At 51.9% G+C, this 26,749-nt stretch overlaps 14 protein-coding genes across 14 annotated transcripts; 5 read left to right on the plus strand and 9 right to left on the minus strand.

Annotated features, from left to right (window-relative positions):
• Positions 1–591: 591 nt before the first annotated feature.
• Positions 592–880, minus strand: VTN49DRAFT_4367 (uncharacterized protein; the record flags this gene model as incomplete). The annotated part of the gene is made up of 2 exons (XM_069412305.1): positions 592–783; positions 854–880. 2 exons carry the CDS (start codon positions 878–880, stop codon positions 592–594), a joined length of 219 nt encoding a protein of 72 aa, XP_069267562.1.
• A 2,392-nt stretch (positions 881–3,272) lies between these two features.
• Positions 3,273–3,678, minus strand: VTN49DRAFT_4368 (uncharacterized protein; the record flags this gene model as incomplete). The annotated part of the gene is made up of 2 exons (XM_069412306.1): positions 3,273–3,583; positions 3,672–3,678. The coding sequence occupies 2 exons, from the start codon at positions 3,676–3,678 to the stop codon at positions 3,273–3,275; spliced, it is 318 nt and encodes a 105-aa protein (XP_069267563.1).
• A 2,956-nt stretch (positions 3,679–6,634) lies between these two features.
• VTN49DRAFT_4369 (uncharacterized protein) lies at positions 6,635–7,634 on the minus strand (the record flags this gene model as incomplete). The annotated part of the gene is made up of 2 exons (XM_069412307.1): positions 6,635–7,511; positions 7,567–7,634. 2 exons carry the CDS (start codon positions 7,632–7,634, stop codon positions 6,635–6,637), a joined length of 945 nt encoding a protein of 314 aa, XP_069267564.1.
• A 431-nt stretch (positions 7,635–8,065) lies between these two features.
• VTN49DRAFT_4370 (uncharacterized protein) lies at positions 8,066–8,362 on the minus strand (the record flags this gene model as incomplete). Its single annotated transcript, XM_069412309.1, has 2 exons — positions 8,066–8,207; positions 8,268–8,362. The coding sequence occupies 2 exons, from the start codon at positions 8,360–8,362 to the stop codon at positions 8,066–8,068; spliced, it is 237 nt and encodes a 78-aa protein (XP_069267565.1).
• Positions 8,363–9,152: 790 nt separating this feature from the next.
• On the minus strand, positions 9,153–9,937 carry VTN49DRAFT_4371 (uncharacterized protein; the record flags this gene model as incomplete). Its single annotated transcript, XM_069412310.1, has 3 exons — positions 9,153–9,685; positions 9,784–9,822; positions 9,889–9,937. 3 exons carry the CDS (start codon positions 9,935–9,937, stop codon positions 9,153–9,155), a joined length of 621 nt encoding a protein of 206 aa, XP_069267566.1.
• Positions 9,938–10,234: 297 nt separating this feature from the next.
• VTN49DRAFT_4372 (uncharacterized protein) lies at positions 10,235–10,674 on the minus strand (the record flags this gene model as incomplete). The annotated part of the gene is made up of 2 exons (XM_069412311.1): positions 10,235–10,396; positions 10,465–10,674. The coding sequence occupies 2 exons, from the start codon at positions 10,672–10,674 to the stop codon at positions 10,235–10,237; spliced, it is 372 nt and encodes a 123-aa protein (XP_069267567.1).
• Positions 10,675–10,718: 44 nt separating this feature from the next.
• Positions 10,719–11,549, plus strand: VTN49DRAFT_4373 (uncharacterized protein; the record flags this gene model as incomplete). The annotated part of the gene is made up of 1 exon (XM_069412312.1): positions 10,719–11,549. The coding sequence occupies one exon, from the start codon at positions 10,719–10,721 to the stop codon at positions 11,547–11,549; it is 831 nt and encodes a 276-aa protein (XP_069267568.1).
• A 108-nt stretch (positions 11,550–11,657) lies between these two features.
• On the plus strand, positions 11,658–13,536 carry VTN49DRAFT_4374 (uncharacterized protein; the record flags this gene model as incomplete). Its single annotated transcript, XM_069412313.1, has 6 exons — positions 11,658–12,852; positions 12,906–13,046; positions 13,101–13,177; positions 13,235–13,262; positions 13,321–13,383; positions 13,445–13,536. 6 exons carry the CDS (start codon positions 11,658–11,660, stop codon positions 13,534–13,536), a joined length of 1,596 nt encoding a protein of 531 aa, XP_069267569.1.
• A 598-nt stretch (positions 13,537–14,134) lies between these two features.
• VTN49DRAFT_4375 (uncharacterized protein) lies at positions 14,135–17,895 on the minus strand (the record flags this gene model as incomplete). The annotated part of the gene is made up of 5 exons (XM_069412314.1): positions 14,135–14,409; positions 14,469–16,835; positions 16,890–17,298; positions 17,353–17,679; positions 17,749–17,895. The coding sequence occupies 5 exons, from the start codon at positions 17,893–17,895 to the stop codon at positions 14,135–14,137; spliced, it is 3,525 nt and encodes a 1,174-aa protein (XP_069267570.1).
• Positions 17,896–18,531: 636 nt separating this feature from the next.
• VTN49DRAFT_4376 (uncharacterized protein) lies at positions 18,532–19,344 on the minus strand (the record flags this gene model as incomplete). The annotated part of the gene is made up of 2 exons (XM_069412315.1): positions 18,532–19,088; positions 19,179–19,344. 2 exons carry the CDS (start codon positions 19,342–19,344, stop codon positions 18,532–18,534), a joined length of 723 nt encoding a protein of 240 aa, XP_069267571.1.
• A 682-nt stretch (positions 19,345–20,026) lies between these two features.
• VTN49DRAFT_4377 (uncharacterized protein) lies at positions 20,027–21,101 on the plus strand (the record flags this gene model as incomplete). The annotated part of the gene is made up of 4 exons (XM_069412316.1): positions 20,027–20,049; positions 20,104–20,232; positions 20,299–20,547; positions 20,606–21,101. 4 exons carry the CDS (start codon positions 20,027–20,029, stop codon positions 21,099–21,101), a joined length of 897 nt encoding a protein of 298 aa, XP_069267572.1.
• A 397-nt stretch (positions 21,102–21,498) lies between these two features.
• On the plus strand, positions 21,499–22,838 carry VTN49DRAFT_4378 (uncharacterized protein; the record flags this gene model as incomplete). The annotated part of the gene is made up of 2 exons (XM_069412317.1): positions 21,499–21,551; positions 21,620–22,838. The coding sequence occupies 2 exons, from the start codon at positions 21,499–21,501 to the stop codon at positions 22,836–22,838; spliced, it is 1,272 nt and encodes a 423-aa protein (XP_069267573.1).
• An 85-nt stretch (positions 22,839–22,923) lies between these two features.
• VTN49DRAFT_4379 (uncharacterized protein) lies at positions 22,924–24,923 on the plus strand (the record flags this gene model as incomplete). The annotated part of the gene is made up of 4 exons (XM_069412318.1): positions 22,924–23,208; positions 23,358–23,726; positions 24,132–24,377; positions 24,432–24,923. The coding sequence occupies 4 exons, from the start codon at positions 22,924–22,926 to the stop codon at positions 24,921–24,923; spliced, it is 1,392 nt and encodes a 463-aa protein (XP_069267574.1).
• A 299-nt stretch (positions 24,924–25,222) lies between these two features.
• On the minus strand, positions 25,223–26,240 carry VTN49DRAFT_4380 (uncharacterized protein; the record flags this gene model as incomplete). Its single annotated transcript, XM_069412320.1, has 2 exons — positions 25,223–26,045; positions 26,119–26,240. The coding sequence occupies 2 exons, from the start codon at positions 26,238–26,240 to the stop codon at positions 25,223–25,225; spliced, it is 945 nt and encodes a 314-aa protein (XP_069267575.1).
• Between the last annotated feature and the right edge of the window lie 509 nt (positions 26,241–26,749).

The raw sequence follows: 26,749 nt of genomic DNA on the forward strand, positions 1-26,749 counted from the left end.
CCTAAAATGACTTAGGTTAGCGTGTAAAGTCACATGACTCGTGTGACGTCAGCTTGCAGGAGCCAGGAGGTAACGTAGAGGACTGACATCTCCGCGCAAACGACCATATCAGGAATGGTTGTAATTGGAAGGCATATTTTGGAGTTTGCAACCGTTAGAGTTACCTTCTGGGATGAGGGAGAAAGTATTCTCATCCTCGTCGGAATTCTGGCAACACAAGAATTTGCAGGCTCCGTCTAGGTGACATCCGTCCCCCTCTACGGAGTATCATCATCAGATTAACGATTTATCCTCTCATCTAAACTATTTCTTGGACATACAGTTTCTGCCAGACACCGGCACCCTAGCCTCCGGGAGCACATTGCGATCTTTTTCCTCAAGACTGTCCCGTGCCTGGACCCGGCGTGATTTAAAAGCGCCATTCTGCAGCCGAAATTCTCTTGGCACAGGGCATATCGTATAATTCCCCTGGCGTGGCGTCGGAGATGGACGCTCTCGAAGTGCTTGGTGAGAACTCCCGGAGAGCTAAACTCGTGGACTCGGCTAGAGGCACAGAAAGCAAATTCTCAGACGCTCCTTGTTCGATTTCGCCTACACTTTTGCTTTAGCCTTGCTGATAAGCCTAGCCGTGTCCACAATCTCCCCTTTTTCTCCGGCGCCACGTTGCTTCTGCGGTGCCACTGTTCCCTCCATGACACCGCAATACCCTCTCACCACATTAACGGCCGCGATGAGACGATTAACGTCGGCTACGGCGGTCTCGCCGGGAGGTTGCAACACCGCCTCGACAAGTGCAAGATGTTGGGGTCTCAGAGGTGGCGAATTCGGGACCGTTCCAACCACCTCTGCGTACTTCCCGCTTGGAGCTGATGCTCAACATCTTGGACGGGCTCGTCTCGAAAGAACGTTTCACGTTTTTCCCGTAGTAGTTTCCTGCGCTCCCGTTGCCACTCGTTCCGGTACTTGGCAATGGCCTCCTGGTCTTTTTTTTTTTTTCCCTACTTCGCTCGTATTAATCCTTAGGGCCATGCCGCAGGTCCCGTGTCTCTTTTCCTTAGATTCTTCTTGCGCTTTGCTAGTCTCTGCAGTGTTGGCTGCCTAGCAAGGTGACGCAAATTTTCCACGGTCAGCCTAAATGGCCGCCGCGGATCAATGGTCTTACGCAGTGAGCACGCATCGCGCATCACCGCAGTATTAGAGATCGGTTCCCTCGCCAGATGCCCTGCAGGTCCACGTGCACATCAACACAGAAATGTCGTTCCATAACCTTACTGCTTTGATGCTGGAGAATCGTATTCTGCAACTGTTCCGAGACGAGGGCTGATCAAAGTGACATTCCGGTCAGCGCGAAGAGGGTTGCCGGCAAGGATATGAGGAAACCGCTTACGGGAATCATTGAGAGCTTTTGCGGCCCCATAGCGGAAGCTGTATGGGGACACATGTGCGGTGAAGCCTGTAATTTCCCCTACACGTCTCAAGGTATACCGCAGTGCACTTGTGGAAAGGGCCGTCGAGGGGTCCGGGCAAAACCCATCTGCAGAATCACAGCACGGTATCAAGAACAGATTTGAACATTATGTAGCCTGGAGACGGAGTTCACCACTGGTTCCAGCAATACCCGTACGTTTCATCCAGTTCCAAGAACACGTTCAACTCCGACCATATAATGTCCACAGTCACACCCTTGGGCAGTAGCATCGCAGTCATACCGGTTGTACTATATAGAAAAACAGCTTGCAACGATGCAGCATCTGCGTCTATAGTACAATTACACGACGCTCATGGAAGATAGAGGCAAGGCAGACAAGGTGACTACTTACTTGATTTTTCAACCTCCTAGTATCCCTGCTCACTTCAATATCGATTCATCTATTGAGTCCCTCCAAGAATTTTGACTCTATTACCTTAGTTGAGATGAATACCAGGCTCAGGTCATGGCTCACCCGTGGCAGAGCCTCGAAGCAGTTGGACAAGATCAGTCCTTAAAGGAGTTCTGGAACACTACTTACCGTGTAAGTATTAATGCTGTGTTCTGTGAATTGTTTTATGGTCCGTTATAGGTTGACTGATGGATGACTTGTGAGATGCCATAATTTCCAATTCAAAGGACGATGAAGAACTTGAAACTCCAACCCTATACTCCACCCCAGAATAGAATGAATTCTACCATCTACCTTCTCTACCACCTACCCTAACCCCGACTTTTACCTGAACCCTACCTGGAACCCTACTTACCGTCTGGAGATCGATGGAACACAAATCCCTAAATCCCTTGAAGCTTCGGGGCAGTGACGCGTTGCTCCTAATTTTCTCCTTCATCTATTTACGGCTCCATCCAAGCTTTCATGCTTATCCAACTGCTTTGCTATCACCAATTGCGCTGTTCTTGAACTACGCGTATATCCATGATATAATATCAGGATACCGAACAATCAAGTTCTCCATCATGCCTCGTGGCCGGCCACGTCTTTACCCGTCAGAAAGGGCGCGATAGGATGCGCGCAATGCCCGTCGCCGCGAGCGGCGTCGGCTTCAGAAAGCGGTAAAAGGAGAAAGAGAATATGATTTTGGAAGATGCGGATGTGCTCCCATACCATGCAGCCGATAAGTAACTTAAGGGAGATTTCCATGCTCGATTGGGTACGGGTATTACTAGAAATGGTAAGTGAACAATTCGCTTCAACTCCGCTAGTTACCCCGTATGGAGTTCTCGTTCGTACTTGCGAACCTTTCCGACTGAACATTTTGAGTGCTCAGTACGGAGTATGTCTCTCAATAATCAAGTCAAGATAGGCGAGAAAATGAGAGTTTTCATTGATCGGGGATATCCTGGTAGTTGATTTTATGATCACATCGATTGTTTGATTCTCAACGTCAACGACCCCTAAGCTTGCACATTGCAGTACGATCGGAACCCGAGAGCATGCGGGCGAGATTGTGGGTATTCTAGAAGTACGGAGTGTTCCGTACTAGACTCAAGGCTATTCCGTCCTCCGGCCTAGAACTCGCATTCCCGACTTTGAGTCCAGTCGTTTAATTAGCGGCGTCTGAAAACTTCGCATTGGTCTCACAGCAGTGTGTACGAGTTCACGGAGCAGGGCATTCCGTACACACGGCCACCCTGAAGTACTAACTTACTGGGCGGTGCCTCTGAATTACTATGGCACTACGTGCTGTGCCTGGCGGAGTACATGTCAACATTAAGACATAGCAAAGAGGAGGAGACTCCGTACGTAAGCTGTTAGTGAATTGATACCAAGTTCATTTAGATACTAGTTAGTACCTATCTTCGATGTTTGTACAGTGAACTTGCAGCCTCCATCTGCATTGACTACGCTGCCCGTACACCAAGCCGCATCGCTGATGCACAGCACAGCCACAACATCGGCAACCTCACTTGCAAAAGCCGGTCGCCGCCCACCGAATATCTCCTTGATGATCCGCTCCTTCTCGGCGTCTAGGCCCTCCAAATCCTTGCCGTCAGGGCTGGCGCCACTTTCGGTCGCAAGAAGCGGAATGGCCGAGGCAGTATTTCTAGTTTGGCAATGGCGCGTCCACCACTCCTGGGGAATTAGGGTTTTGTCTAGTGGTGGCAGACTGTCCCTTTTGCTCCTCAAACTCCTACGGTTGCATTCTATATATGAGTCTATGAGTTCACGAGTACTCCGTACCATTCATCGTGAGAGTCTTGACAGTCTCGCTGAGTCGGCACTGATATTGAATAGGCCTGCTGACAACTGTTCGTCAATGTTGGTCGTCTGTCCGTAGTGCTAATCGCGATTCAGTACTCGCACAGAGGAGTTCCATTTGATATCAGTTACATCATTACCCCAGATTTGGAATTCGCGTTAATTTCAAATTATTCCCAAGCTGCCCTCTTCCGACAAACAGAGGATTGCCCCTCCGGCCGAAGCGATGGACAATAGCCAAGGCACTTCGGGCTGCCGGAGCAATTAGGGACTTAACTGCATCGTCGCGACGAATGCTGCGATCAGAGAACGTTGATACTTTTCTGCCTGATTCGAGAGGAAACTGATTGAGGATTAGAGCTGCCCAAACTCCCAATATGTCGGAGTGTCGGAATCCCACGATGGTCACTTGATAGTCAGCGTGGAAAGGGCAGGAGATGAATATGCGTAAATGCAACGAGCACGCCCAGACGGCAGGTTAATATATCCCTAATCCATAACCCTAACCGGATGCTCTGAATCCAATACTTGCTAGACAGAACCATTGATCAATTAAAAGGGACGGCCAAGGCAACCCAGCTCTGCCAGTTGATCCCTGCGATAATCAAGAAGAGCGTATTTTCCAGATCGGCTAATTCTCCCAATTTACGAGAGAGGAGGCCTGGGCATGACTAGGGAGGTCAGGAGACACTTTCCCTTTTTTGCGGGGAGACCTTGGCGTGTTCACAATCAATTACCATCACCCGCCGAGTCTCCTTGCACGGGCAGGCTCATCGAGCACACGTCGTTATGGATTACTCCTCGATTTGTATTGGTGGCAAAACTATTCAGTCCCTGGCTTGCTCTTTGGTTCCGGGCTTTTGAGACGGAACGCAGATTTCTTCCACCCCCGACGCAAACATGTTGTGCACGATATGAATCCGATGGCCATCGAAAAAAAAGGCCATTTAAGGTCCACAGAACCTAGAAGCACAGGGACGTAGACTCCCTGAAGGCGCTCGAGCTCTCTGTACACTGGCGCCTCGCGCTGGAGTCAGGAAACCAACTCCGGAGCCGTCCCTTGCCGACTACTGTGTACCTACTTAGCCGTACTCGAGGGAGAGCGATTTTGAACCGGACTCCGCACGCACTGTGTTTACCGAGTCGCTCGATTTCGCTGTTTAGTGTTCTTCCCGACTACTGAGGAGAGAGAGCCATGCCGCATGGTCAAAAGGATGGCGTTGCTCTTAGCTACCTCTTTCTTGTCCGTGGCTCAATACCTAGGTAGTTTGGACAGTTGCGATCCAGCTCACCGCCTACCACCAATTCGACGAGACAGGCTTGTGTACAAAATTGATCAGGTGCTTGTAAGAATCACTTCCAGACTCAAATGACGGAGCGGCGTCCCTGCCGTGCTGCTCTGGGTTCCTCATCAGACCAGTACAGAGTCCAGCAGACCTTGCTTGTACAGTCTTGACGCGGTCGCAGATGAAGGGGGCGTCATTTTCAGTCACTCGATGGCATCTCCCATAGGGGGTGCTCAAGGCTTCCCTTCCATTTGGTCAGTCCTGGCACTGCTGACAGTTGCTGAGCCAGCGGACGTCGTCGACACGATTTTCCAGCCAATAGTATGAAACGAGGCCTGGCCGACTGTTGTGCAGTAGACCAGCCTGATGGAACGTTCGTGCGGTAGACGGCAAATCCGGCCTGGACCCACTCGTAGCATCAAGAATACCGCTGCTCTGTTGCACACAATGCTGGGACGTCAGTCGGTTGGCGTGCCTTTCGTTTTGCCTCGTTGGCGCTTACAAGCATTAATAAACGGACAGCGACCTATGAACAATTGGATCATATTATAGAAAACTAAGTATTGGCATTCAATATTCCTTGGATTTAGGAACTAAGGACATCTGCATTCATTCATTGAATCTGCATCTATTCTGAGCCAACAGACAGCACTTTGATTGGAGAACAGTCATCTAAGGATCAACAGCCAATTTGCAGTTATTAAGTAGAGCCAACCTGGCAAGCCAAACATCTGGCGGCAATCTGAAAACACAGGTAGTTTGGTAACGTCAACAGAGATGACTGAAACGACTGACAATCTGGCAATATCGCCTGTGCCTTGTAGTGTGTTGGATCGATGGATTCATGACTCCTCGAAGCGTCAGCCATGGTTGTATTCTACGGATTGGGTTGATTCTCGAATGCAATGGGACATTTTCCAAAATTATCCACTTCTCGAGCTGAGGGATTTGAATTTCGGAAGTTCAGTTGCTGGAACTCTCCGGACAACAATACACAGTAAACTCTCAGTATCCAAACTTTAACAGCATTCTGATTCCAATGCTCAGCCGCAGTCTCTCTGTTACCGAACTTTGATCACTACTAGCTAACTGCTAACTCTATAGTTGCCTGGAACTGGGACAAACTATCCTTTCAAGCCTATAGTATTTGGAGAGTGCTCCTTGTTGAAGGCTTGAGCGGCGGAAGATGATCGTCTTCAGCCTTGAGAACTAGGGCATCCTAACCTACCCACTTCGACCGCTTTTCCCCCACACTTGACACTTGAATCCGACTAGTCAAAGGACGGCTCCACAAAGCTTGACCAGAAGTCGTTCTGCTTCATTGGACCATGGATGACTGAGGCTGAAAAGTGGGGTGATCCAATGTCCAGGATGTACATGTGGCGCTTTCCTAGAAATCCAGATTGGCAGACAAGCATGTGAGTGTGTCTGAAGAGGACGGGTAGAAGGTGACAGCTTGAATACTGCAGGCCCATAACAATTCACTGCATACAGCAGCATCTGCTGTGTTCGCGCTACTGATAATGTTTGGAAGAATGCTCTCCGCCTCGCATTGTTCCCGGCGTGAATCCTCGTTACTATATATTTGTCGCCGATCTAGGAGTCCTCGGTTGGAAGCCTCGGATATGCACATTTGATCGGATTTATGTTCCCATCAAATCACCCACTCTCCTCCATCGGTAGAAAGGGGACTGCCCCCGGGATATCTGGCGTGAAATTGGGGTTGAAGAACCAGAGCTGGATGCCGTCGTTGCTAGCCAAGCAGAAAACCTCACTGTCACCGAAGGAATGAAAGAAATGTTCGCTAATAGAATCCGTCGGGTCTCGACGAGTTGCGGCAGCCAAGAGCTCGCGAAAGTGGGTCTCTTGGGGATGCAATTGGTACGGGAGCATTGTTTGAACCTGCTTGTCGGCATTGAAGATCTCGAGCCGCCTTGATATCATTCTCCAGTGGTAGGAAATATCGGGCAGAAGAAAGGCGTAAAAGTCCGAGAAGGCATCGCTAACATAGTCGTAGTTGTTCCATCGGACGCTCAGCTTGTCGATAGAGCCGTCATACACGAGGTCCAGCGTAGTGTAATTCTCATTGTAATACACTCGCCTTACCGTCTTATGGTTGAAGGTATGAATGAAGCAAATATTTGAGGTAAAGACCTCGCGTTGTGAGTTTTTGAGCGGCCGCCAATCCATACGCCGACCCGACGACGATAGGTGAAAATGTTTTCTGTCGAGCAGGTCCCCCGTCAACGTCCACATGGTCTGTTGCACCTCTGCCGGATTTGTGTCATCTGTGTCCCAGTTGATTTCGAACGTCACGAGGATGTTCTTGTCCGCGTCCACGTGCCACAGCCACAGGTGTAAAAAGTCATCTATCGCTTGAAACCTATCCGAGCTCAAATCCCAAATGTAGACCGTGTCCTCCAATTCCAAATTGACAATGACCACTTTGTCATCGTGGAGAGTGGTGTGATGGTCTTCACAAGGAAGTTCTCTTTCGCGTATCTCCGATGAGTGCATATTCCACGCGACGAGATATCTGCCAGTCGTACTGTTAGACCCTGCCTGCAAGATAAAACATGGCTTGTTCGTACTCATCCGAGCCAACGACGACATAGTGGTCAGATACGCGGAACTTCGAGACCGTATCACGCGGGGTCATCTTCGCCCCTATTTCCTCTGGGCAAAGTGATCTCTCTCCAGTCTCCAGGTCTAACATTTCGACCCTGTCAGAGAGCCATGTTTGATAGAACAGTCGTCGAGAATGATATGAAACCATTGGATACTCGGACGGCACCTGCAGCGGTTTGGACCAAGGGAGAAAGAGCTTCTTGACGGGTCTGCCGTGTTCCAGTCCATGTCGCCATCGAAAATATACCATCGCATTGGCAATATCTTCTTGTACATCGTTTTCTCCCAATTTAAGGAGCGAGAGCGTTCGGTGCAAAGAATGTTTGACGATTGCATCGGACGAGAAAGTCGACCGCCATCGTTTCGAGACCTAGAACGGGTCCAACCAGGAGATATTAGACTTCCGGACATCAAGAGCCGGGCAATACCGCACCATCTGGTTTCGGACAATGTCATCCGGATCTAGTACTTGACGATCTCAAGCACGATCTCAAGAGGCAGCGACCCAACGATATCATATTTCCCGGATAGAAATTCCTTTGAACGAGCTACCACAACACTCTGCGATTCCACCATTTGCGATCGATCGAACATCGCATGAAGTCTGCGCCGCGATTAGCCTCGTATTTCGCGAGTCGAATCGACTATCTGGTCTTTAGCGTACGCGTCACGTCGAGCGCGAGAGTCCAAAGAGTCGACGGGCTCTTCCACTCTCAGAGCCTCTGGTTCATAGGCTACACGACCCGTGGAGTGTGTCATTGTCAAGATTGATACCTGGATCGGTCTCGCTGGGGTCGAATCTTCTTCTGAGTGTGGATTGCAGGGTAATCAACACGTTTTAACTGATCGGTAGGTGCCTAGATACGAGATATACCCTTCCCTCTCCTCCCTTAGATTGATTCGCCAGGTGGTGAAAGTTAGCGCAGCTTCGCGACCCTCCGACCCGCGCTGTATTTTAGGACTTCCATCATTGAGAACCACGAGAAATGACCGCGAAGATCGCGGTTTTTCTGACCTTTATCCCGGGTACAGTATCCTACGCGTTCCATAATTGGAGATTTCGCGGTCAGTTACGGTGATCAACTTGTTTGTGGTGGGCTTGACGGCTGTACTTGTGTGAACTTCATGGTTGTTCGTCGACATCACGCGACGGGGTGTACATAGGTAGGTATATATAATTCTAGGGCGACACGGGCAGACCAACATACTTCTAACGCCCACATATTCCCTATAATCAACCAGGGAATCGTAACAAATCCCGGAATATAAGGAGCTGAGTTTCAATATTCAGTCAAATGTGTTTTATCGTCACTGCATTAAGTCGGCCAGCATCACCGACATGAAAAGGGTGCGGGCGCAGAGGATATCTATCGGTTACGAGGCTGACCGCGCCTATGACAACGGCAGTTCGGTTACGCCTACCGCGTCTCAACAGCCGCCTGTCGTAACGTCGTCGCGACCTTATTCCGTTATACCCAGCTAATTCCCATGTTAGATATTTTGTGTTCCATATTAGATAGAAACCAAAATTTTTGTTCCATCTTAGATATTATCTGCCGGTTCGACAGCGCGAATCTTGGCCAGCGGCGTGTTGTCCTGGAAGGCCTGCATCTGGCTCCAGACCTGCTCTCCCGCCTGGGAAATACACCTCAGTAATCACCGGCCCCGGTTTCACCGCGTTGACCGTTGCTCGGTCAGCCAGCCCTCGGGACCAGCTGCGCGTCATGGCCTCAAGAGCCGCCTTTGTACCACCGTAGACGGACTGTCCGGCGAGACCGAGACTCGAGGAAACGCTGGAGATATTGATAATCCGACCGGAGCGATCCGTCGGAAGGTACGGAACGGCGGCTTGGGCTAGCAGCAACGGACCGAGTACATTGATATTGTAGCTCTCATAGAAATATTCTGCATCAATCGAGCCCCTGTTGGGATCGGCGAGAAAGCGGTCCTTGGAGATGCCAGCGTTGTTAATCAGAATATCGATCTGGAGTCGCGCATGCCCGGCAGATGCGGAGTGCTCTTGGGCAGCCCGGATGATGGTTTCGGCGGCATTTTCAGCATCAGCAAGGTCGGTTTGGACGACTGAGCATCGCACAAGTGCACTTTCGACAATGTGGCGGCGAGTCCCTCGATGTGCGTCCGCGATGAGTTCGAGGTGTAGGTGAGAAGCAGCGAGCAACCTTCGCTGGCGAGACTGTGGGAGATGGCCTCCCCAATTCCTGTTCGACATCTCAGTTTCTTGTCTCAAGGCGATCGACTTGATGCAGTCTGTAGCACCGACGTACCTCGGGATGCTCCTGTGACGATTCCGAATTTACCTTCCAAAAGGTGCATTGTCGATCCCATGTCCGCCAACCATCACCATGATATTGAGCCGAGTCAAGCACAGTCGATTGCGTCTGATCATTCTGTCCAGCTCTCTGTGTCCTGGACTTTATGCTTTGTCGCAAACCCCAATGTGGAGGTGGTGCTTAACTGATAGTTTAAGTTCCTGGGTTGATTTCTAAGCCCTACAATGCTACCAATGCTTACCACACAACAAGCGACTATTTACAAATGTCTTGAAATGAGGTCACGTTGGCAAGGATCCTGTGGATGGAGCTGACACAAGCCTCATGCTGGCAATCATTTTCAGTCCCATTGCCTGGCTTTAAGGTTTTGGTCCGCTTGTCGGGCCGCCAATGCATCCTTGCTGGCCTCTTCCAATGTCTTTTGCTGCGTCTTTTTCTTTTGCTCCTCCAGCTGCTTGCTATACTTTCCTTTATTTGCTGCGCTCATCGCCTCAGCTCGTTTCTGACACCCAAGTCAGTCATCGATGGTGACGCGGAAGCTAAGTGAGGCGGAGGATGAGCCCGACTTACTTGAGCTGCCTCCGCTGCTTTGGCTCTTGCATCTCCTGCATCGCCGGACGAGGTTCCTCCTCCGAGCGTCCTGCCTGGACCTCTTGCAACCCGTGGAGGAGTGGATGCTTTTGCCGGGGTCTGCCCCGAGGTGGATGCAGATCCCAGAACCCTCCCGGGCTGGGAGAACGGATCGCTCTTGTTGGCAGATCTAGAACAGACGTTTCCCATTTCGAGGCTCCCTTCCCTGGTGCTTTGTCCAGATCGAGAGGACTATGTGGAGCGGGAGGCTGGTGACGCGGGGCTTGTCTGAGTCTCCGTATATGAGCGTAGATGTACCCCGTAGGAATCAGAGATCCACTGGCAAAATTCAAAGCGAGCTACATGGAAAAGCCCACCTCCTCGTTCATCACCCCTTCCATCTAGCAGTGACCGGATGGCTACCAGAAACCCCGAAAAGGACGAAGGATTCCGGAGGCCCCCAATTGAAATTCAACGCCGCCCTGCAGGGTGTTGGGCCGGGGCGCTTACGTAACATCCGCGCCAAGCCCAGACCCTACCAGCTGGGCGAGCCATGCATATTGCGATGCCATGCTGATGTACCAGGAACCTGGCGGCATGGGGCGCGAATTCCAAAGAACAAGAGCGATCTCAGAGTCGGCATTTGCATCAGGGCTTGCTCCAGCATCCGATCTGGAGCTTCAGCGCAAGTGCCGGCCGCTGGATGGACTCCGGAAATGTCGGCCGGATCCGCATCGACGGCGAGCCCTGGAACTCTCCATGGCAGGTTGACTCCTTTCTTCTTCCAGGAACACGACCAACCCTCGTGGATTAAATTGGTCCAGGGCATAATCCAGTCCCAGACTGGGCGAATCAAGCTGTTGCTGGCAGGATTCCCTGCACTGCGATTGGCTCCTGTGCTGCTGTCCGGAGAAAATTATGACGCTGCTTGCTTAACCCCCAAGGTCCTCGCCCGCCGTCGCTCTTCCGCCGCGCTCCACGACGAAACGCTGCGATCCCTCAGCTGCCTCCTCTTCCCTCGTGAGACTCCTGTTTTCTGCGCGGCTCCTCGCTTCGTATCGCTTGTTCGCAGCCCTTTTCTTTGAACCCTTGCATCCGCCCCAAGCCAGGAGCCGCCAGGTTTCAAAACTTGTGTTTGCGCAACTGTCGATCCTTAGGGGGCCACCCTTTCGCCCCATCCCTGATCGCTGATCATGTCCCGCAAAGACTTCGGAGAGTTTTGTCTTGACTGTCACTGGGAGTCCGACCCCGCGAGCAAGGCATCCATGTTGCCGGCCGGCGTCCTGTCCCAATGGCACTGCACCGACTCCCATCACCAGGCCGACTCGGCCTGCGACGCGGACGAAGCCTGCTGCAACAAGGATGACTGCTCGTTCGACTGTCCGTCGATATGCGACGGGTTCGTTGACTGCGACAACACCACAATATGCTCAGACGTTCGCTGCGTGACGAGCGAGTCTGCATGTTTTGACAAGAACTGCACGGCCGATAATCAGAACCCAGACCAGAATATGGCGAACTTTCTGGCCCCTGATGCGCCGTTACCGTGGGATCCGACCACATTCATGTCGTCCGTAGGCCCGGAACACACTCAGGATGTGAGTCAGTCCACAGGGACGACTCCCTCCGTAACGCAACCACCATCATCAGAGTCCCAACTCGCGTTCAACGCACCTGGGAATCATCAGCTGACAACGCAGCCGTCACAGCAGACCAAAGACGACGCGTCTCTGTGGACGGCGACCTTTGGAAACCAAGCAGATTTCTCCAATCTGAATATCTATGGCATGCTGGGTGCGACAGACAACCACAGCAACAGCAATAGCACCTCTACCGACGTAACAAAACCCCTTTGTTTCCAGGCGGACAGCTCGCCGTCGTGCGCTGAGGCTGGTTTCCAACACCTGGGCTGCTATGTCAGGAACTCGGGAGACACCGGCCTGCAGCAGTTTTCCAGGGCGCAGATGCAGCACGCAGTCCATCACATGCGCCACTCGTCACACCATCACCACCCCGGCAGTCCCTATGCTCACCATCCTCACTCACACCGGAAGATGAGCTCATCGCACCTGATGTCTAGCCCCGTGGAGACACCTCCGCCTCTGGACGGTTCGTCCGTGCTGACCAGCCCGACACCGGGATTCTTGGATGACGAAGAGTCTCATGTTTGCCGATGGTCGCATGACAATGGCGGCGGAGCGAGAATATGTGGCGCGTCCTTCACGTCGGCCGGCGCACTTCAGCAGCATCTCGTCTCCGCGCATCTTAGTCCTATCAACGGCGCCAAGGGCTTAGGGTACTACTGCCGGTGGGAAGGCTGCCAGCGACCCAACGACCCGTTCTCCCAAAAATCTAAACTGCAGGGGCACTTCTTAACCCACAGCAACTGTACGTTTTGGCTGTCGATATGCGAAAGCTGATCTGGCTGACATTCAATCCAGTCAAGAACTTCATCTGCTCTGTGTGCGGCAAGCCGTTTGCCAGACAGGCAACTCTGGAGCGGCACGAGCGCAGCCATCGGGGTGAAAAGCCTTTCAAGTGCAGCGTATGCGGAAAGGCATTTACGGACAGCAGCGAGCTGAGTATGTTTTTCGATTGAGGATCTTCGACTGCGGGCATCTAGCTAACCATGGCAGAAACCCACACTCGAACCCACACGGGCGAAAAGCCGTTCAAATGCACTTTTCCAGGCTGTGATTTCCAAACTGGCGATGTAAGCACACGTTCTGCGGATCGAATCGACAAGTATAGCTAACACTCTGTGATTTAGTCCTCCAACATGTCTAGTCACAAACTGAGTATGGGTCCCTCAGTCCCTGACGACTACCTTGTCTCTTTTACTGACATCAATCCCAGCACATGGCGAACGAAAGCACAAGTGCAAATACCCCGGCTGCTCAAAGAGCTTTACTCGACCAGGTATGCTCCACCATTCCTTTGAATTCAATTCCACCGACACCACTAACAAACATGACTGCAGACCAACTAAAACGCCACCTCAAAACCACACACAAGCTCGAAAACCCTGCAATGGCCTTCTACACTCTCCCTTCCACGGAAAAGTTCCCGTGAACTTTTCTCGACCCAACTCTCTTCGCTTTTCCCATTCATAATTAATAGACACTCACATCGTCGGTCGAGGGACGTAGAGAGTGCTCCATTATCCATTTGCGGACCTCAGCTTGGCTCGCGCTTCTATCAGCACGGGTCCAAGCCTACTATATTAGGGACCTCAGAGGGGCTCCCTGACACGCAGACGGATTCTCGCCGTGGCCGTAACATATGTTTCACTGTGCAGCAATCTCGTGAAATAACTGGCAACGGCCATGACGAGAATGTCATGATGCATGACAAATGTGATAACGATCCACAGAGTTGGGAGTTTGCCGATCTGACCTAAACAAATCAGCTGGACTCTAGGGACGGATATATATATGTTCGATAGTTTGGAATCTGGATACAATACCCCAGGGCGTTGGTTGGGGAGTGGGGAGGGGACAGGAAAACGCAATTGATAGAGTCTTAGGACTAGGAACAACGACATGGGAATGGTATATCCCCATTTTTTTTTTTTTTTTTTTTTTTTTCTAAAGAGGTATCATTATCGAACTATTTACCACTATCACCTCGCAATGCTTTTTGTATATCTAATACATTCGGACAAGCTCCTTCACAACACATTATACCGCCCACTAACCGGCGCCCGAGCCTCGCTATCTGCCGCCGCGATGGTAGCCTCCTTGAGCAGACGCATGAGCTCGCGCATTGCTTGCGTGACGACCAGCTCCGTGTCACCCTCGACAAGGATGTACAACTTGGGGTTGTCGCCAGGGCCAGGTTCCTTGCCAGGTGGGTAGTAGCTGCCCTTGGTCGTGATCGATGTACCAGTGGCTTCGAGGATCTTGGCCACGTTGGTGCGGTTCGTGACGGCCCAGCGTGCTTTCTCTGTAGAATATTCGTTAGTACACAGTTCATGAGATTGATAGGATTGGGTGGGAACTTACGAGGGAAGTCGTTGATCTCGAGCGTTGCGTGAAAAGCACCCGCATCTGGCCCTTTGTTGTCGATCGGCGCGCCTGACCGCATGACTCCTGCCCGGCTCAGGCGAGCGTTGATATCGGCCACCGCAGACCCAACCTTGTCCAGCGGGTCGTTCGAGGCGCCGCGCGGCGCAGGCCTCTCTGTCTTGTGTACGGTAATTTTACCGTCCAGATCGATGCCCTTGGGCACGCCGGCGGCCGCCGCACCAGAGGGCTGCACGGCCGACGCTGCCTTTGCGAACAAATCCTCGGTCTTGGTCTCCCGCGTGTCCTCGTGCTCATCCTCATCACCCTCCTCGCCGGTACGGAACGTCCTGCGCTCCCGGTTGCGCGCCGCATCTCGCTCCTGATCCAATCGCTCCAAGCCTTTGCCTCCGAATCCAGACATCGACGCCTTTTCTTTACCGGCCTTGACTTTCTCCATGAACGAATCCACCATTTTCTGCACCGGCTCCGGCACAGGCTGGCCACTCTGTCTCAGAGCCTTGGCAATGTCGACAGCGTATCGCTCCTGGTCCTCAGTCAAGAAAGTCACAGCAGTGCCCTTATTGCCAGCCCGTCCAGTACGGCCTGCACGATGGACATAATCTTCTAGGTGGTTGGGTGCATCGTAGTTGACCACCAACTTGAGCTGCTTGACATCGAGACCACGCGCAGCGACGGAGGTGGCGATCAATACAGGGAACACTCCGGCCTTGAAGTCTTCGATCGTCGAGTCACGATCGACCTGATCCTTCCCGCCATGAATGGACATGCATGGATAACCCTTGCGCATCAATTCGCGTAGTAATGTGTCGGCCGCCTCCTGACGGTCGACAAAGATCAAAGTCCGCGCATCCTCGTTCTCCTCGCTGGAATAGAGATTCCCCAACAGCTCCAGCAAACGCACAAACTTGGATTCTTCACTGCGAACTTCCACAATCTGAGTAATTTCAGGCGCTACTACGCTCTTACCACCGACGATGATCTCGATCGGCTTGGTCAGAGTTTTGCGGGCAAGAGCTTCCATGTTGCGGGGGAAAGTGGCCGAGAAGAGCACCGTTTGCCGGTCTGGTCGGATATTAGACATGATCTTCATCACCTGCGGCTCGAAACCCATGTCGAACATTCGGTCAGCCTCGTCAAGCACAACATATGTCACTCTCCGCAGGTTAGTCACTCGTCCGGCATTTGCAGCCAGTAGATCGATCATGCGACCAGGAGTGCACACGATGATTTCCGCGCCTCGCTTCAACTCCGCAATCTGATCCTTGATCGGTGCACCACCGTATGCGCATACTGCGCGGAGGTTGAGAGCTTTCAAGAACGGTTTACAGTCCTTATGGATCTGCGTGGCTAATTCCCGTGTAGGAGTCATGATGAGCCCAATCGGGCCCTCCATGTTCTCCAGAGGCCGTTGGTCTTTGATATGTCGAAACATGGGAAGGAGGAATGCAATGGTCTTGCCGGAGCCTGTTTTTGCGACACCGATGACATCTCGGCCGGACATGATGGCAGGCAGGGCTTGGCTTTGGATCGCAGTGGGATTCTCGTAGCCGAGACTTTTGATCACATCAAGAGTCTGCACACCCAACCCACATTGCGACCATTTGAGTACTGGCTTGGGCACATTTACTCCGCGAACTTTGATCCCATCTAATTCAAGGCGCAAGTTTGCGAGCTCTTCATCCGACATCTGTGCCAGATCTTGAGGCTCAGTATAGAAGTTCTTCCTAAATGGCTCGTAGTCGATCTTGCTGTGATCAACGGTGGGAATGTCTTTCTTCTTCTTCTTGTTTGCAAGGGTCAGGAGATCCTCGGTATCATCCCCGACTGCAGTATCAAAGTTGTCATCATCTCCGAAAACCTCGGGCTGTTGTTGCTTTGATTTCGAGAATTTCGAGCCCTTCGGCTTTTCGGCCGCAGCTTCCTCAGCAAGTCCTGCCATGTACGCATCCAGTGGATCGAGTTCTTCCTCTTCCGCTGCAGCTTCTGCCTTAGACTCACTTGGCGCATCCGTCATGGCAACATCTCCGTTCGAAACGGCTTCCTGTTGTTTCTGAAGACGCTCCTCGCGCTTCTCCGCTGCCGCGCGTGCAGCAGCCGCAACTTCCTCCTCAGTGCCACCGTCCGCCATGTCCACGTCCGACTCATCATCCTCGGCCGCACCATCGGGTGTGGCTTCTTTCCCATCCTCCAGTGGCGGGGTGGGCAATTTCTCGAGTTTCTTCCTTGTTGATTCTTCTTCGCCAAAGTCCAACGTTCGTTTGGCAGACGCTTTGTCCCCATCAAGGAGCGCCTTAGAGCCGAGTCCGAATTTTCCAACGTTACCAGAAGCTTTCAAGGGTGCAGCTGTGAGCGAGTCAGAAATTGGGCCTGACCTGATACTTTGCGAAAAGCACATACCAGTTGCTTTGCTGGCTGAAGAAGAATCAGTAGCTCGAGCCATTCCGTTGGGTTTGGTCGATTGAGGAACGACGACGTCATTTCCTAGCAGAGATGATTCAGACGTGGTGCCGGCGGCCTTCTTTGCAATAGCTTTGGGATCAAACTTCCCCGCGTATTCAGTGGAAGCCGCACCCTGGGCTGGAGACGCAGCCGACACTGGGGATGTAGTCGCAGTTGATACCCCGGAACGTCGATCGATTTCATTCAATAGGTTACGAGTACTCCCAGCTGAAGCCGCCTCTCTCTGTTTGCGCTCGCGCTCTGCTGCCTGCTTCTGCTTCCAGGCTTCTAACTTGGCGAGACGCTCGGCTTTCTTTTCCTCCTCAGTCTGCGCGGGAGGTGGTGCTGGAGTTGAAGGCTTGGAAGACTGTAGGACGTTAGTGGACCGCATGATATTGACGGTGGCGACGATCGAGCGCACCTCCTTCGATCTATCTGTCTCTCTATCCCTGCTATCATCCCGTCTAGAGTATCGTCTCGAGTCAGTAGAATCGTCTCTGCGCCTCCGATAGCGGTCGCGGGAGTCATCTCGCCTGCTTCGACCATCTCTGTCTCGACTTCTTCGTCGGTAGTCCCGCGATTCATCCTCTCTCGACCGACGACGCTCTCGGGAGCGGTCACGGGAACGGTCACGTTTCGAAGGTCTATAAATGTCGTCGCCGCGCTCACGTCTGTCTAGCGATCGATCCCTTCGCCGATAGTCACCGCGATCATAGTCACGATCACGATCCCAGTCACGATATCGTCGCTGTGCAGAGAAACGTGTCAATAATCTGTCGCATCTTGTTTGCCGAACCGCAGTTTCATGGCTACGTACCTCCGGGCTGCGGGAGCGTCGGTAATAGCTCCTTCCATCGTCCCGCCGACTTCTCTCGTAGCGGTCATCATCTCTGCGGCTCCGTCGAGATGATGAAGGGAAGCTGCCTACAGGTGATGGTGAGCGACTATCCCTGTGGCGAGCCATTGTTGCTGGCCAACAATCTGAGTGAGATGTGAGTATTACAGCGGAGGCTCCTTCGGAATTGTTTGATGACGCAGAGTGCGCGGGAAAGAGCAGCACTCTTATCCAATCATTGAAGAGTATGTCTCTGTCGCTGGATGACTTGAAGTGTAGACCAGCCGTTTCTCTTTAAGTTTGCGCGCGATCTTGACTGAAATCGGGCTTGGTGGCGGATTTGCGGCGACTATACACTGTCACGTGATAATATAAGAGCTAGCTTGAATAGGCAGCAGTGACTGCGTTTCCGTAATTCTGACGGCTCATAGCAGACGTCACATGCTTCGCTTTCTGAAGCTGATGCCATAATTCCATCCATTTACAACCCTGATAATCTTCGCTTTTCCAATGGCAATGATACAGATATTCATGGGAACGACTTTGTCAGCCAAGTAATCTTCTCCGTGACGAAGGGCACCTTTCGCTCTCACTTTAAATGAACGTTTCGCTGACCACATGGATCAGCATACCACCTATATTCGGTTTTATCAACGGCGTCAATGTTGAGCGATCCCACAATGAGTGGACGCGGGAGTTGCGTTTGTCATGAGAACAAAATTTATAAATAAACCGTAGATGTGTCGAAGGAGATCCTCTATACATTCACTCATCATCTGAGCTATAGGCAACCAGGCCTTTTGATCCTGTTGAAGCAGCCTTTGAGGTTGGTTCTGCTTCACATGTCTGCTCCCCTTGATCTTCAGAGCCTGCAGTACTAGGGATCTTTCCTGGGCTTCTCTGCTGGGTCTTCTGGGGTTTCGATGTACTTGCTTGTTTCGGATGCTCCGATGCACTTCTCTCCGCCGCACTCGCTTCCTGGGCTGGTGGAGAGGCAACAGTACTCGACTTTTGCACCTTTGTTTGCGGCAACAATTCCTTTTTTGCCCGCTTTCGTTTCCGTCCAGAAGTTACCCATTGCTCTTTCTCAGGAGCTCCAGTTGGTGCCTTCTCTTTCGAGGCGGATTCTAGCATGGCCCTCTCAGCCTGCTCGCGCTGACGATGAAATTCTGCGAGCTGTTCTGCAGTCTCTTTCTTAATTGCAGCTTCCTTGGCGCGTGTGGACTCCAACAAGGAGTCAAGGAATTCCGCATCATCCTCATCTAGGGCGCGAAACTGGTGTTTCAACCGAATTGACTCTTCGAACGCTTCTTGCTTGGCAACTACAGTTGGTTACGAAATGCATCTGACACGTTAGCCTGGCCCAATTACATGACCCAATCTCGTCTCGAATCATTTATGGATAGACTCACTTTTATTCTGCTGGAGGATTTCATAGAGGCTTTTCCCTTCATTTTGCTTCGCCAAGTCCGCCTTTCGTTTCCGCTCCTCTTCTAGTTCCCGTTCAGCTCTAAGCCATTCGTCGTCCCGCTGGCTGGATTCATCGATCGTTCCTCCAGAGACGAAACCCGACGACATGATGGACACAGCTCACGGAGCAGCCATCATAACCTACATCCTCGAACTGAAGCAACCCGTGATGGCAGAATCGGGCGGTGAGCCGATATTCCGAGTTGCCGGCTCCACTTCAATCTCGAGCCATTCCTTTTGAGGCACGGCCGCACGACGGATTGTTTACATAAGCACCTCTCCAACTCTTCCCTTTTTCCAATCAACTTCGAAAGGTTCCAGTCTACTGCGGAGGAGACTAACATACCCGTGATATGCAACAATTGCCAACAGTTATGATCTTGTCTACCACTTGGAATAAAGGACCAGCTAGTTTCACTTCTTGCCATCTGTGGAGCTGCCTCATAGCCAGTCAATTGAAGCAATTTTTCACGCATGCGGAATGTGTTTGGAGATCTGTGCAGGATGAAGAGATGTCGTCATCTTGTGATAGGGCTTTTCGATTTCATTGACTCGAGAACTAACTGGAGACTCTGCTAAACTACACTTCATCTGGCGAATTGCATTGCTTACCGTAATGTGGAGATTGCTACGTTCCTGGAACCGGCTGGGCCTATATCCGGGATATCCCCTCTTTAATGGAGGGGCAATACGTTCTTCTACGCATTTCCTATTGTCAGAACCTCTACAGATCTGCCTCAGCAGTAGACTCGATTATCCCAATTCTTTATCGCACGGCCAATTTCGCAAAATGTCGGACTTGCAGTGGACCAAGTAGGGCAGACAGCATGTTTGGGTCGGCGCTCATGTTCACTAACCACAGCGTAGGAAAACTTTCACCCTGAACACCGGAGATAAGATTCCCGCGATTGGCCTAGGGACCTGGCAATCCAAGCCCAGTGAAGTCCGGGAGGCAGTGAAAAATGCGATCCTAGCTGGATATCGACATATTGATACGTGAGTCCTCCCTTATATTTGGTGAGATATTTGAGAGAAAGTAGTGACAGTTATCTCCGATGACAGTGCATTTGGATATGAAAATGAGAAGGAGGTGGGAGAGGGCATCAGGGACTCAGGGGTACCCCGTGAACAAATTTGGATTACAACAAAGCTGCACAACGCCTGGCACCACCGCGTCCATGAAGCTATCGACGCCTCTCTGAAGAACCTTGGCGTTGACTACGTGGATCTGTATCTTATTCACTGGCCGAGCTCCACCGATCCTAATGATAGCAAGAAACACCTCCCTGACTGGGATTACGTCAAGACATGGTTAGTGAAATCCTTCAAATATTATTGTGTCTGCTGCCTGACCGCTCTGCCATTGCAGGCAGGAGATGCAGAAGCTACCCGCCACGGGTAAAGTGCGGAACATTGGAGTGTCCAACTTTGGAATCACGCATTTGGAGCGCCTGTTGAGTGATCCAGGTACCAAGATTGTGCCGGCTGTCAATCAGATTGAGCTGCACCCGAATAACCCGTCGCCCAAGCTGGTAGCGTACAATACCTCCAAGGGTATTCACTCAACGGGATACTCGTGCCTGGGATCAACCAACTCGCCCCTATACAAGGACCCGACCATTCTTCAAATCGCAGAAAAGAAAGGCAAAACCCCCCAGCAAGTCCTTCTGATGTGGGGTCTGCAGCATGGCTGGAGCGTCATTCCTAAGTCTGTGAACAAAGAACGAATTGAGGCGAACTTTGCACTTGATGGTTGGGAACTCTCGCCAGGAGAGCTTTCCCAACTCGACAATCTTAAGGACCGTTTTAAGGTCTGCGGTGATTCTTGGCTCCCTGTTAAGGTGTTCTTTGGGGATGATGAGTGAACAACATGGCAGCAATCATCTGCAACCTGATCACCGCTACTAGATACCTAGTACTTACCTATAAACATAGAGAAATGACCTACTCGCAATTGATCACTTCTCATCAAAATTCCTTCATTATATGTTTAGCGTAGGAGTTGTGAAACTCTCAACTTCTGGTGGTTCCGTCACCTGATACCTTTGCCCTAAAAATCAACTGTCATAAGCCAACGCCATCAGTCATTCAAGTGGCTAGCTACCTACCTAGGTAGGTTAATTAACTTAGTGGCAATGTATCACATGATTGCACCGCCACACCCTTTCTTCAAGACCTCAGGCATCATCTAATTCATCAGTCCGTCGTCCTGCAACTTGAGTTCATCAGTCAGTCGCGAGACCATCACGGTCAACCGTCACCATGCCGCCCTCAAGCGGGCATCTTTTGCTCCCCAAGCTTTGGCGGGCAGCAAAGTGAGTTCTGCTGGATAACCAGCCATAATTGTCTCGAGACCTATGACGTCTGACTCATTCCGCAACAGATATGCCTATGAGAAGACGGCCAAGGCCATCAGAGCCAAATTTCCAGAGCCAACACAGCCGCTTCCGCTGCGTCTTCAGCTTCAGCCCGAATTCGCTCGCATCGCTCCTCGTCAACCAATTCACCGCGCTGCCGCGATTCGCCAGGCCCGCAGTCGCTGGTTCTCCACCCGTGCTGCCGGGTACATTGCATCTCAGCTAGGCTCGGCCGTTCGTTCGACTGCCCCGCCTGCTCAATCATCGCGGATTCTCTCCCATGTCGCCCGTCAAACCTCTCATTCACCCTTCTCGTCTACGCTTCGACCTAATTTGACCGGGGGTACCCTGGGCCGAACCGCAGGCGGTTACACTTTCGGCGCCGGCCGTATTGGAGGAGCGAGATACTTCTCGCACACACCCGCCGCACCGGCGCAAGTGATTCAGAATGTATCGGCGGCCATGCGGGGATTCCTGCTTTCGGGACAGAAGCTGCGATTCGATGGCATTGATCCCATCACTGGCCAGAAGCGCTTCAAGGCCGTGTCCCCTCTCCAGGATGAAGTCCAGCGCCGGATGACGGACGTCTCTCACCGCGCTCCAGGCGCATACATTGATTTCCAAATTTCCCCGACTATCACCGCTCTTGGCGCCATCCAGGCCGATGGTAAGACGACGAAGGTCAGCACCCTCAACTCGGAGGGCCTGATGAAATCGCTCTCCGTGGATTTTGCTCGCTCTCTGAAAGAACTGGCTGGTGTTCTGAATGACCTGAATCGATTGGCATCTCTTGGTGACCTTCCGGTGTCACTCCACGACAGGTCCACAATCAGGGTACGTTTCCCTGGTTGTGATGCGGAACAGGTGGAGCGACTTTGCGACGAAGTCGGAGTTCAGCGCGGGAGGATCTCTCAGGACGAGGACTTTGATTCTCGTATAGGGGCAGATCTTGCTCTCCTCTTTCCGTTTGCGCCTAGCGTGGCACTGTCACCGGAAACGGAGCTGTTTAGCATTCCTGAAGAACAGGAAGCATTCAGCCACCATTCCCTGGATTGGCGTGATATGATGTCTGGCGAAACGTCGCCTCGGTCGTCGGACGGGATCCACCAGCTCAGCTTTGAGGATGTGGAGCTCTTTGGAAGTAACCCGTGGCTTTCCGCATCCTCAGACCCCTCAACTCTCAGTATCAGTGAGTTGGGGGACCGAGTATTTTTCTCTGATCTTTCTATGATCTCGAGAGAATAATGTCCCGCATTTGTGAAACAGCGCAAGCCGCTTGTGTCGTCCTCTCTTTGGAGCTTTCCTTCAGCTTCTTGTTGTCATTCCAACGATGGGGTTGAACCTGAGTTGGTTCCGCCCGGTTGGATATATCGAGACGCCTCTCCACTCTCTTCGTTTCCAACTTCCTGTTTTGTCGCATTTTACATCGACTACGATCGATGGCAGGGGATTGGAGGTGTTGGTCAAGATAATTTGGAACACCGATTTTGTCTACAGATTCGTCTTGCCACTCTCTGTATGTTGGCGGCGTGACTACAAGTCCCAGCGAGGACAGTGTCGCTGGAACCACTTCCTTTGCGGAGGAGAGCCACAGCACCATTGGATGTATGGGTTTGTTAACAAACTGTGAACTCTCTTTCCTACTTTTTTTTTCCCTGATAACAGGTACATAGTTTCTATCATGCAGAAGAAATCACATAGTTTTTCAGGACATTTTCCATATCATGATTGCTGTACGAACATTCCCGTAGATTGTGACGACAGATCGGAAGAGGCGTGAAATTCTGCCGGCTGAGCGTGAAGGAGGGCAGCTCCTCACTCACCGCCTTTCCCCGCGCTAAACTGGAACAGGCAGTCCTGTCGTCTAGAAATACGCACTGCCCCGGCGAGCTCGGACGACAGTGCCCAAAAGTCTGGAGATTGGACTGCCCATCGCGGGACATTGTGATCGCCTGGAGATTATCCGGGTCCCTGTGTGAGGCAATCGGGACTTCTGCACAGTGGCCACCAGCCACCGAGCATTGTGATCGACTGGCCTTTGTGCCTGGAACCCAGTCGTACTGGGAAATCTCAAACACCATGGAGGATTTCAACAGCACGGATAGCGACTACACAAGCTACTGGCGGGACTGGGTAAGTGATTGCTTTTCTCTTCCACTCTTTTGGTCGTCCCTGCGATGAGATCCAGGACGGGCAGGAGCCCTCTGGATCGGGTCGTGCAACGACGGATGCAAATGCCTACATGTACCCCTCATTTGTGTCTGTCTGCCAACAAGTTGCCATTTCCTTCTGCTTGGTCTACCGCCATTGAGCAATTGAAGTGGGAGAACCATAAGAGTCAGGCGCGGCATGCCCAGCATCTTTGCTCGCATCAGTCAGCGGCAACCGCAACGTCAGGAGCCCCAGCAGCCTCAACAGCGTCAGGAATCTGGCCAGAGGCTTTCTCCCCAGGCAGTGGCAAATTTGCACGACATTTCTCTTGCATTTCGCCCCCATGAACGATCGAGGCAGAGAGTTAACCAGCCGTACGTACTACAGTTTATCTCGGCCCGCGGAAATGAGTATTTTTGCGAGATAGATGAAGAATACCTCACCGATCGCTTCAACCTGACCGGCTTGAATACCGAAGTTCAGTACTATCAGTACGCTCTCGATCTCATTACCGATGTCTTCGATCTCGATGCCGACGACGAGCTGCGCGAGCAGATTGAGAAGTCCGCCCGCCATCTCTACGGCTTAGTGCATGCTCGGTACATTGTCACCACCAGAGGACTGGCAAAAATGGTACGTAGATTCATTTAGATTTTGTCAATGATCAGGAGTTGACTCCCTGGGTAGCTTGAAAAGTACAAGAGAGCCGACTTTGGCAGGTGCCCACGTGTTCTCTGTGACCAGCACCCTCTCCTGCCAATGGGTCTTTCTGATGTTCCCAACCAAAAGACCGTCAAGCTGTACTGTGCCAAATGCGAGGACATTTACAATCCCAAGTCATCACGGCATGCCTCCATTGACGGAGCCTACTTTGGCACGTCATTCCACAACATTCTGTTCCAGGTGTATCCGTCACTCGTGCCGGAAAAGAGCATGAAGCGCTACGAACCCCGCGTCTTTGGCTTCAAGGTCCACGCCTGCGCTGCTCTTGCGCGCTGGCAAGACGCCCGTCGCGAAGAAATGAGGGAACGCCTGAACGCGGCCGGTGTCGATTGCAAGTTTATCGAGGACAGTGAAGAGGAAGAAGAGGAGCTGGATGACGATTCCGACGAGGGATTTGACCAGCAGGGGAGCCGTCGCGCTGCCCAGGCTTCGACTCGCATGGACACGGGCGCCTGATTACAGCTGGTACTGTATCAACAGGTGATCTTTTTCCTTATGATTTCTCTTCTCGATGCACTCGATGGGTCTCATTTATTCTTGGTTGCATCTTGGTGGGGCAAGGGAGAATCGGCGTTCACGGTGGTTGTCTCTGTTACATGGAGACAATCTCATTCTGTGCGTGGGCGGTCTGTTTGTGATATCTGACTCTCGATGATGAGCTCTATGGATGCATGGCAACGGTTTGAATAGCTAATGTAATTCATGAGAAATGCATGGAGAAATGAGTACACCAGTTTCGACATTGAGTGAGATCGTCATTCCTTCAACTCTGGACGTTGATATGGGCCCGTAGGCTCTGTCGTTGCAAGCAGAGCGGTTATTGTTATAACGATCGCATGAGCCAATCTTTTTCCATCCTCCCAGACTTCGTCATGATCTGCATGAAGGCAGGCGCTAACGATCAGATCCCTGCTCACCGCCTCGGGTCCCCTGTAATCGTCCCTCCACAACTCAAGAACGTGTTGCATCTGGCTCGCCTGGTTGACTGGAATCAAAGAGTCCCTTGACGCCCGAAACAAGGCCGCTAGTCTTCCCTGCCGCCACCCAGCAAGGAGCCTACTGGCCGATAAACCCGCCGCTGGAGATAAGCGGTCCCAGAGCGACTCATCCGGGCCGAAGGCTCCCTTAAGAAACTCGTCGCAGGCAGGGCTCTCGTCTCGCAGCAGTCGCAAGTGGTAAATGCCGCAGACGCCGGCGATAGCTAAGGGTTTCGCGAAGGAAATTGAGCTCGCATTGAGTTCATTTTCATCCTCCATTACGGTCTGGAAGGCCAGCGTTGCTCCGCAGCTGTGCCCGACGAGAACATATCGATCGCCAAACCCATACCGCTCTTGTAGCAGGGCTAGGGCGGTCTTGACGTCGTTCAGGTGCTCCGGATGCTTTGCATTGCGCAGTTGTTCGTTTGGAGTGTTGGTTGCGTCCTGAGGGAAGTTTGGATGAGGGCTCAGCCGGTAGCCGATGGATGCCAGGGCCGTGACGCGGTCTTGGATCACGGTTTGGGCTTTTAACTCCTGCGCGGTGTGCCGGAAGGAGTCTTCCAGGATCCTCGGGTCACGCCATGCCCCGCCATGGATGTATCTAGCAGAATAGTCTTGGAGTCAGCTTTGCCCATATGCAGCATGCTGCGGCCAGTTTTATAACTACACCGTACATCACCCAGTAGCGACTCGGGTCGTTCAATTTTATGTCATTCTGGACAGGGTAGACAAGAATCTTTTGCAACTCATGCAATCCATATGAGAGACTCTCTGAGACCAAGGTATCGATCGACATGATCACGACTTTTGGTTGCAAAATGAAGAACTGATTCGACTACACCGGATAGAGACCAGGAAACGACTGCAACCCTTGATTTCAATTTATCCGGCAGAAAGTCGAGTCAAATCATACTATCAGGAAGCCCCTCTATCGTACAATGAGTAAGTACGGCTGGATAAATGGCCGCGATTATCCGACGCCGCTGGCTGGAGCAATTCCATTGAAATCTCGAACGGCCCAGCCACAACAGCAACATTACGAGTGTGTAAAACGAATGGAGCATTCCGATGCAAATTCCGGCGTTTCTTTTCTGTTATTCAACCCTAGTTTTAATGAGATCTGTGAAATCATATCATCCCGGCTTCTGCACCTGCGGCTGCATCGAAAAACCACGTCCGTTGGCGATCTGGTCTTGGCACACTATTCCTAATCAGGAACAAGCGCCTAGGAAATTATCACCACACAAACCGGCCGCCATGAAGGCGACAGTCACCAACTTAATCGGTCGCCAGCTCCGGTTTGCT

The sequence above is a fragment of the Thermomyces lanuginosus genome, assembly GCF_041956635.1.
Source record: "Thermomyces lanuginosus strain ATCC 200065 unplaced genomic scaffold VTN49scaffold_31, whole genome shotgun sequence".
Taxonomy (NCBI): Eukaryota; Fungi; Ascomycota; class Eurotiomycetes; order Eurotiales; family Trichocomaceae; genus Thermomyces; species Thermomyces lanuginosus.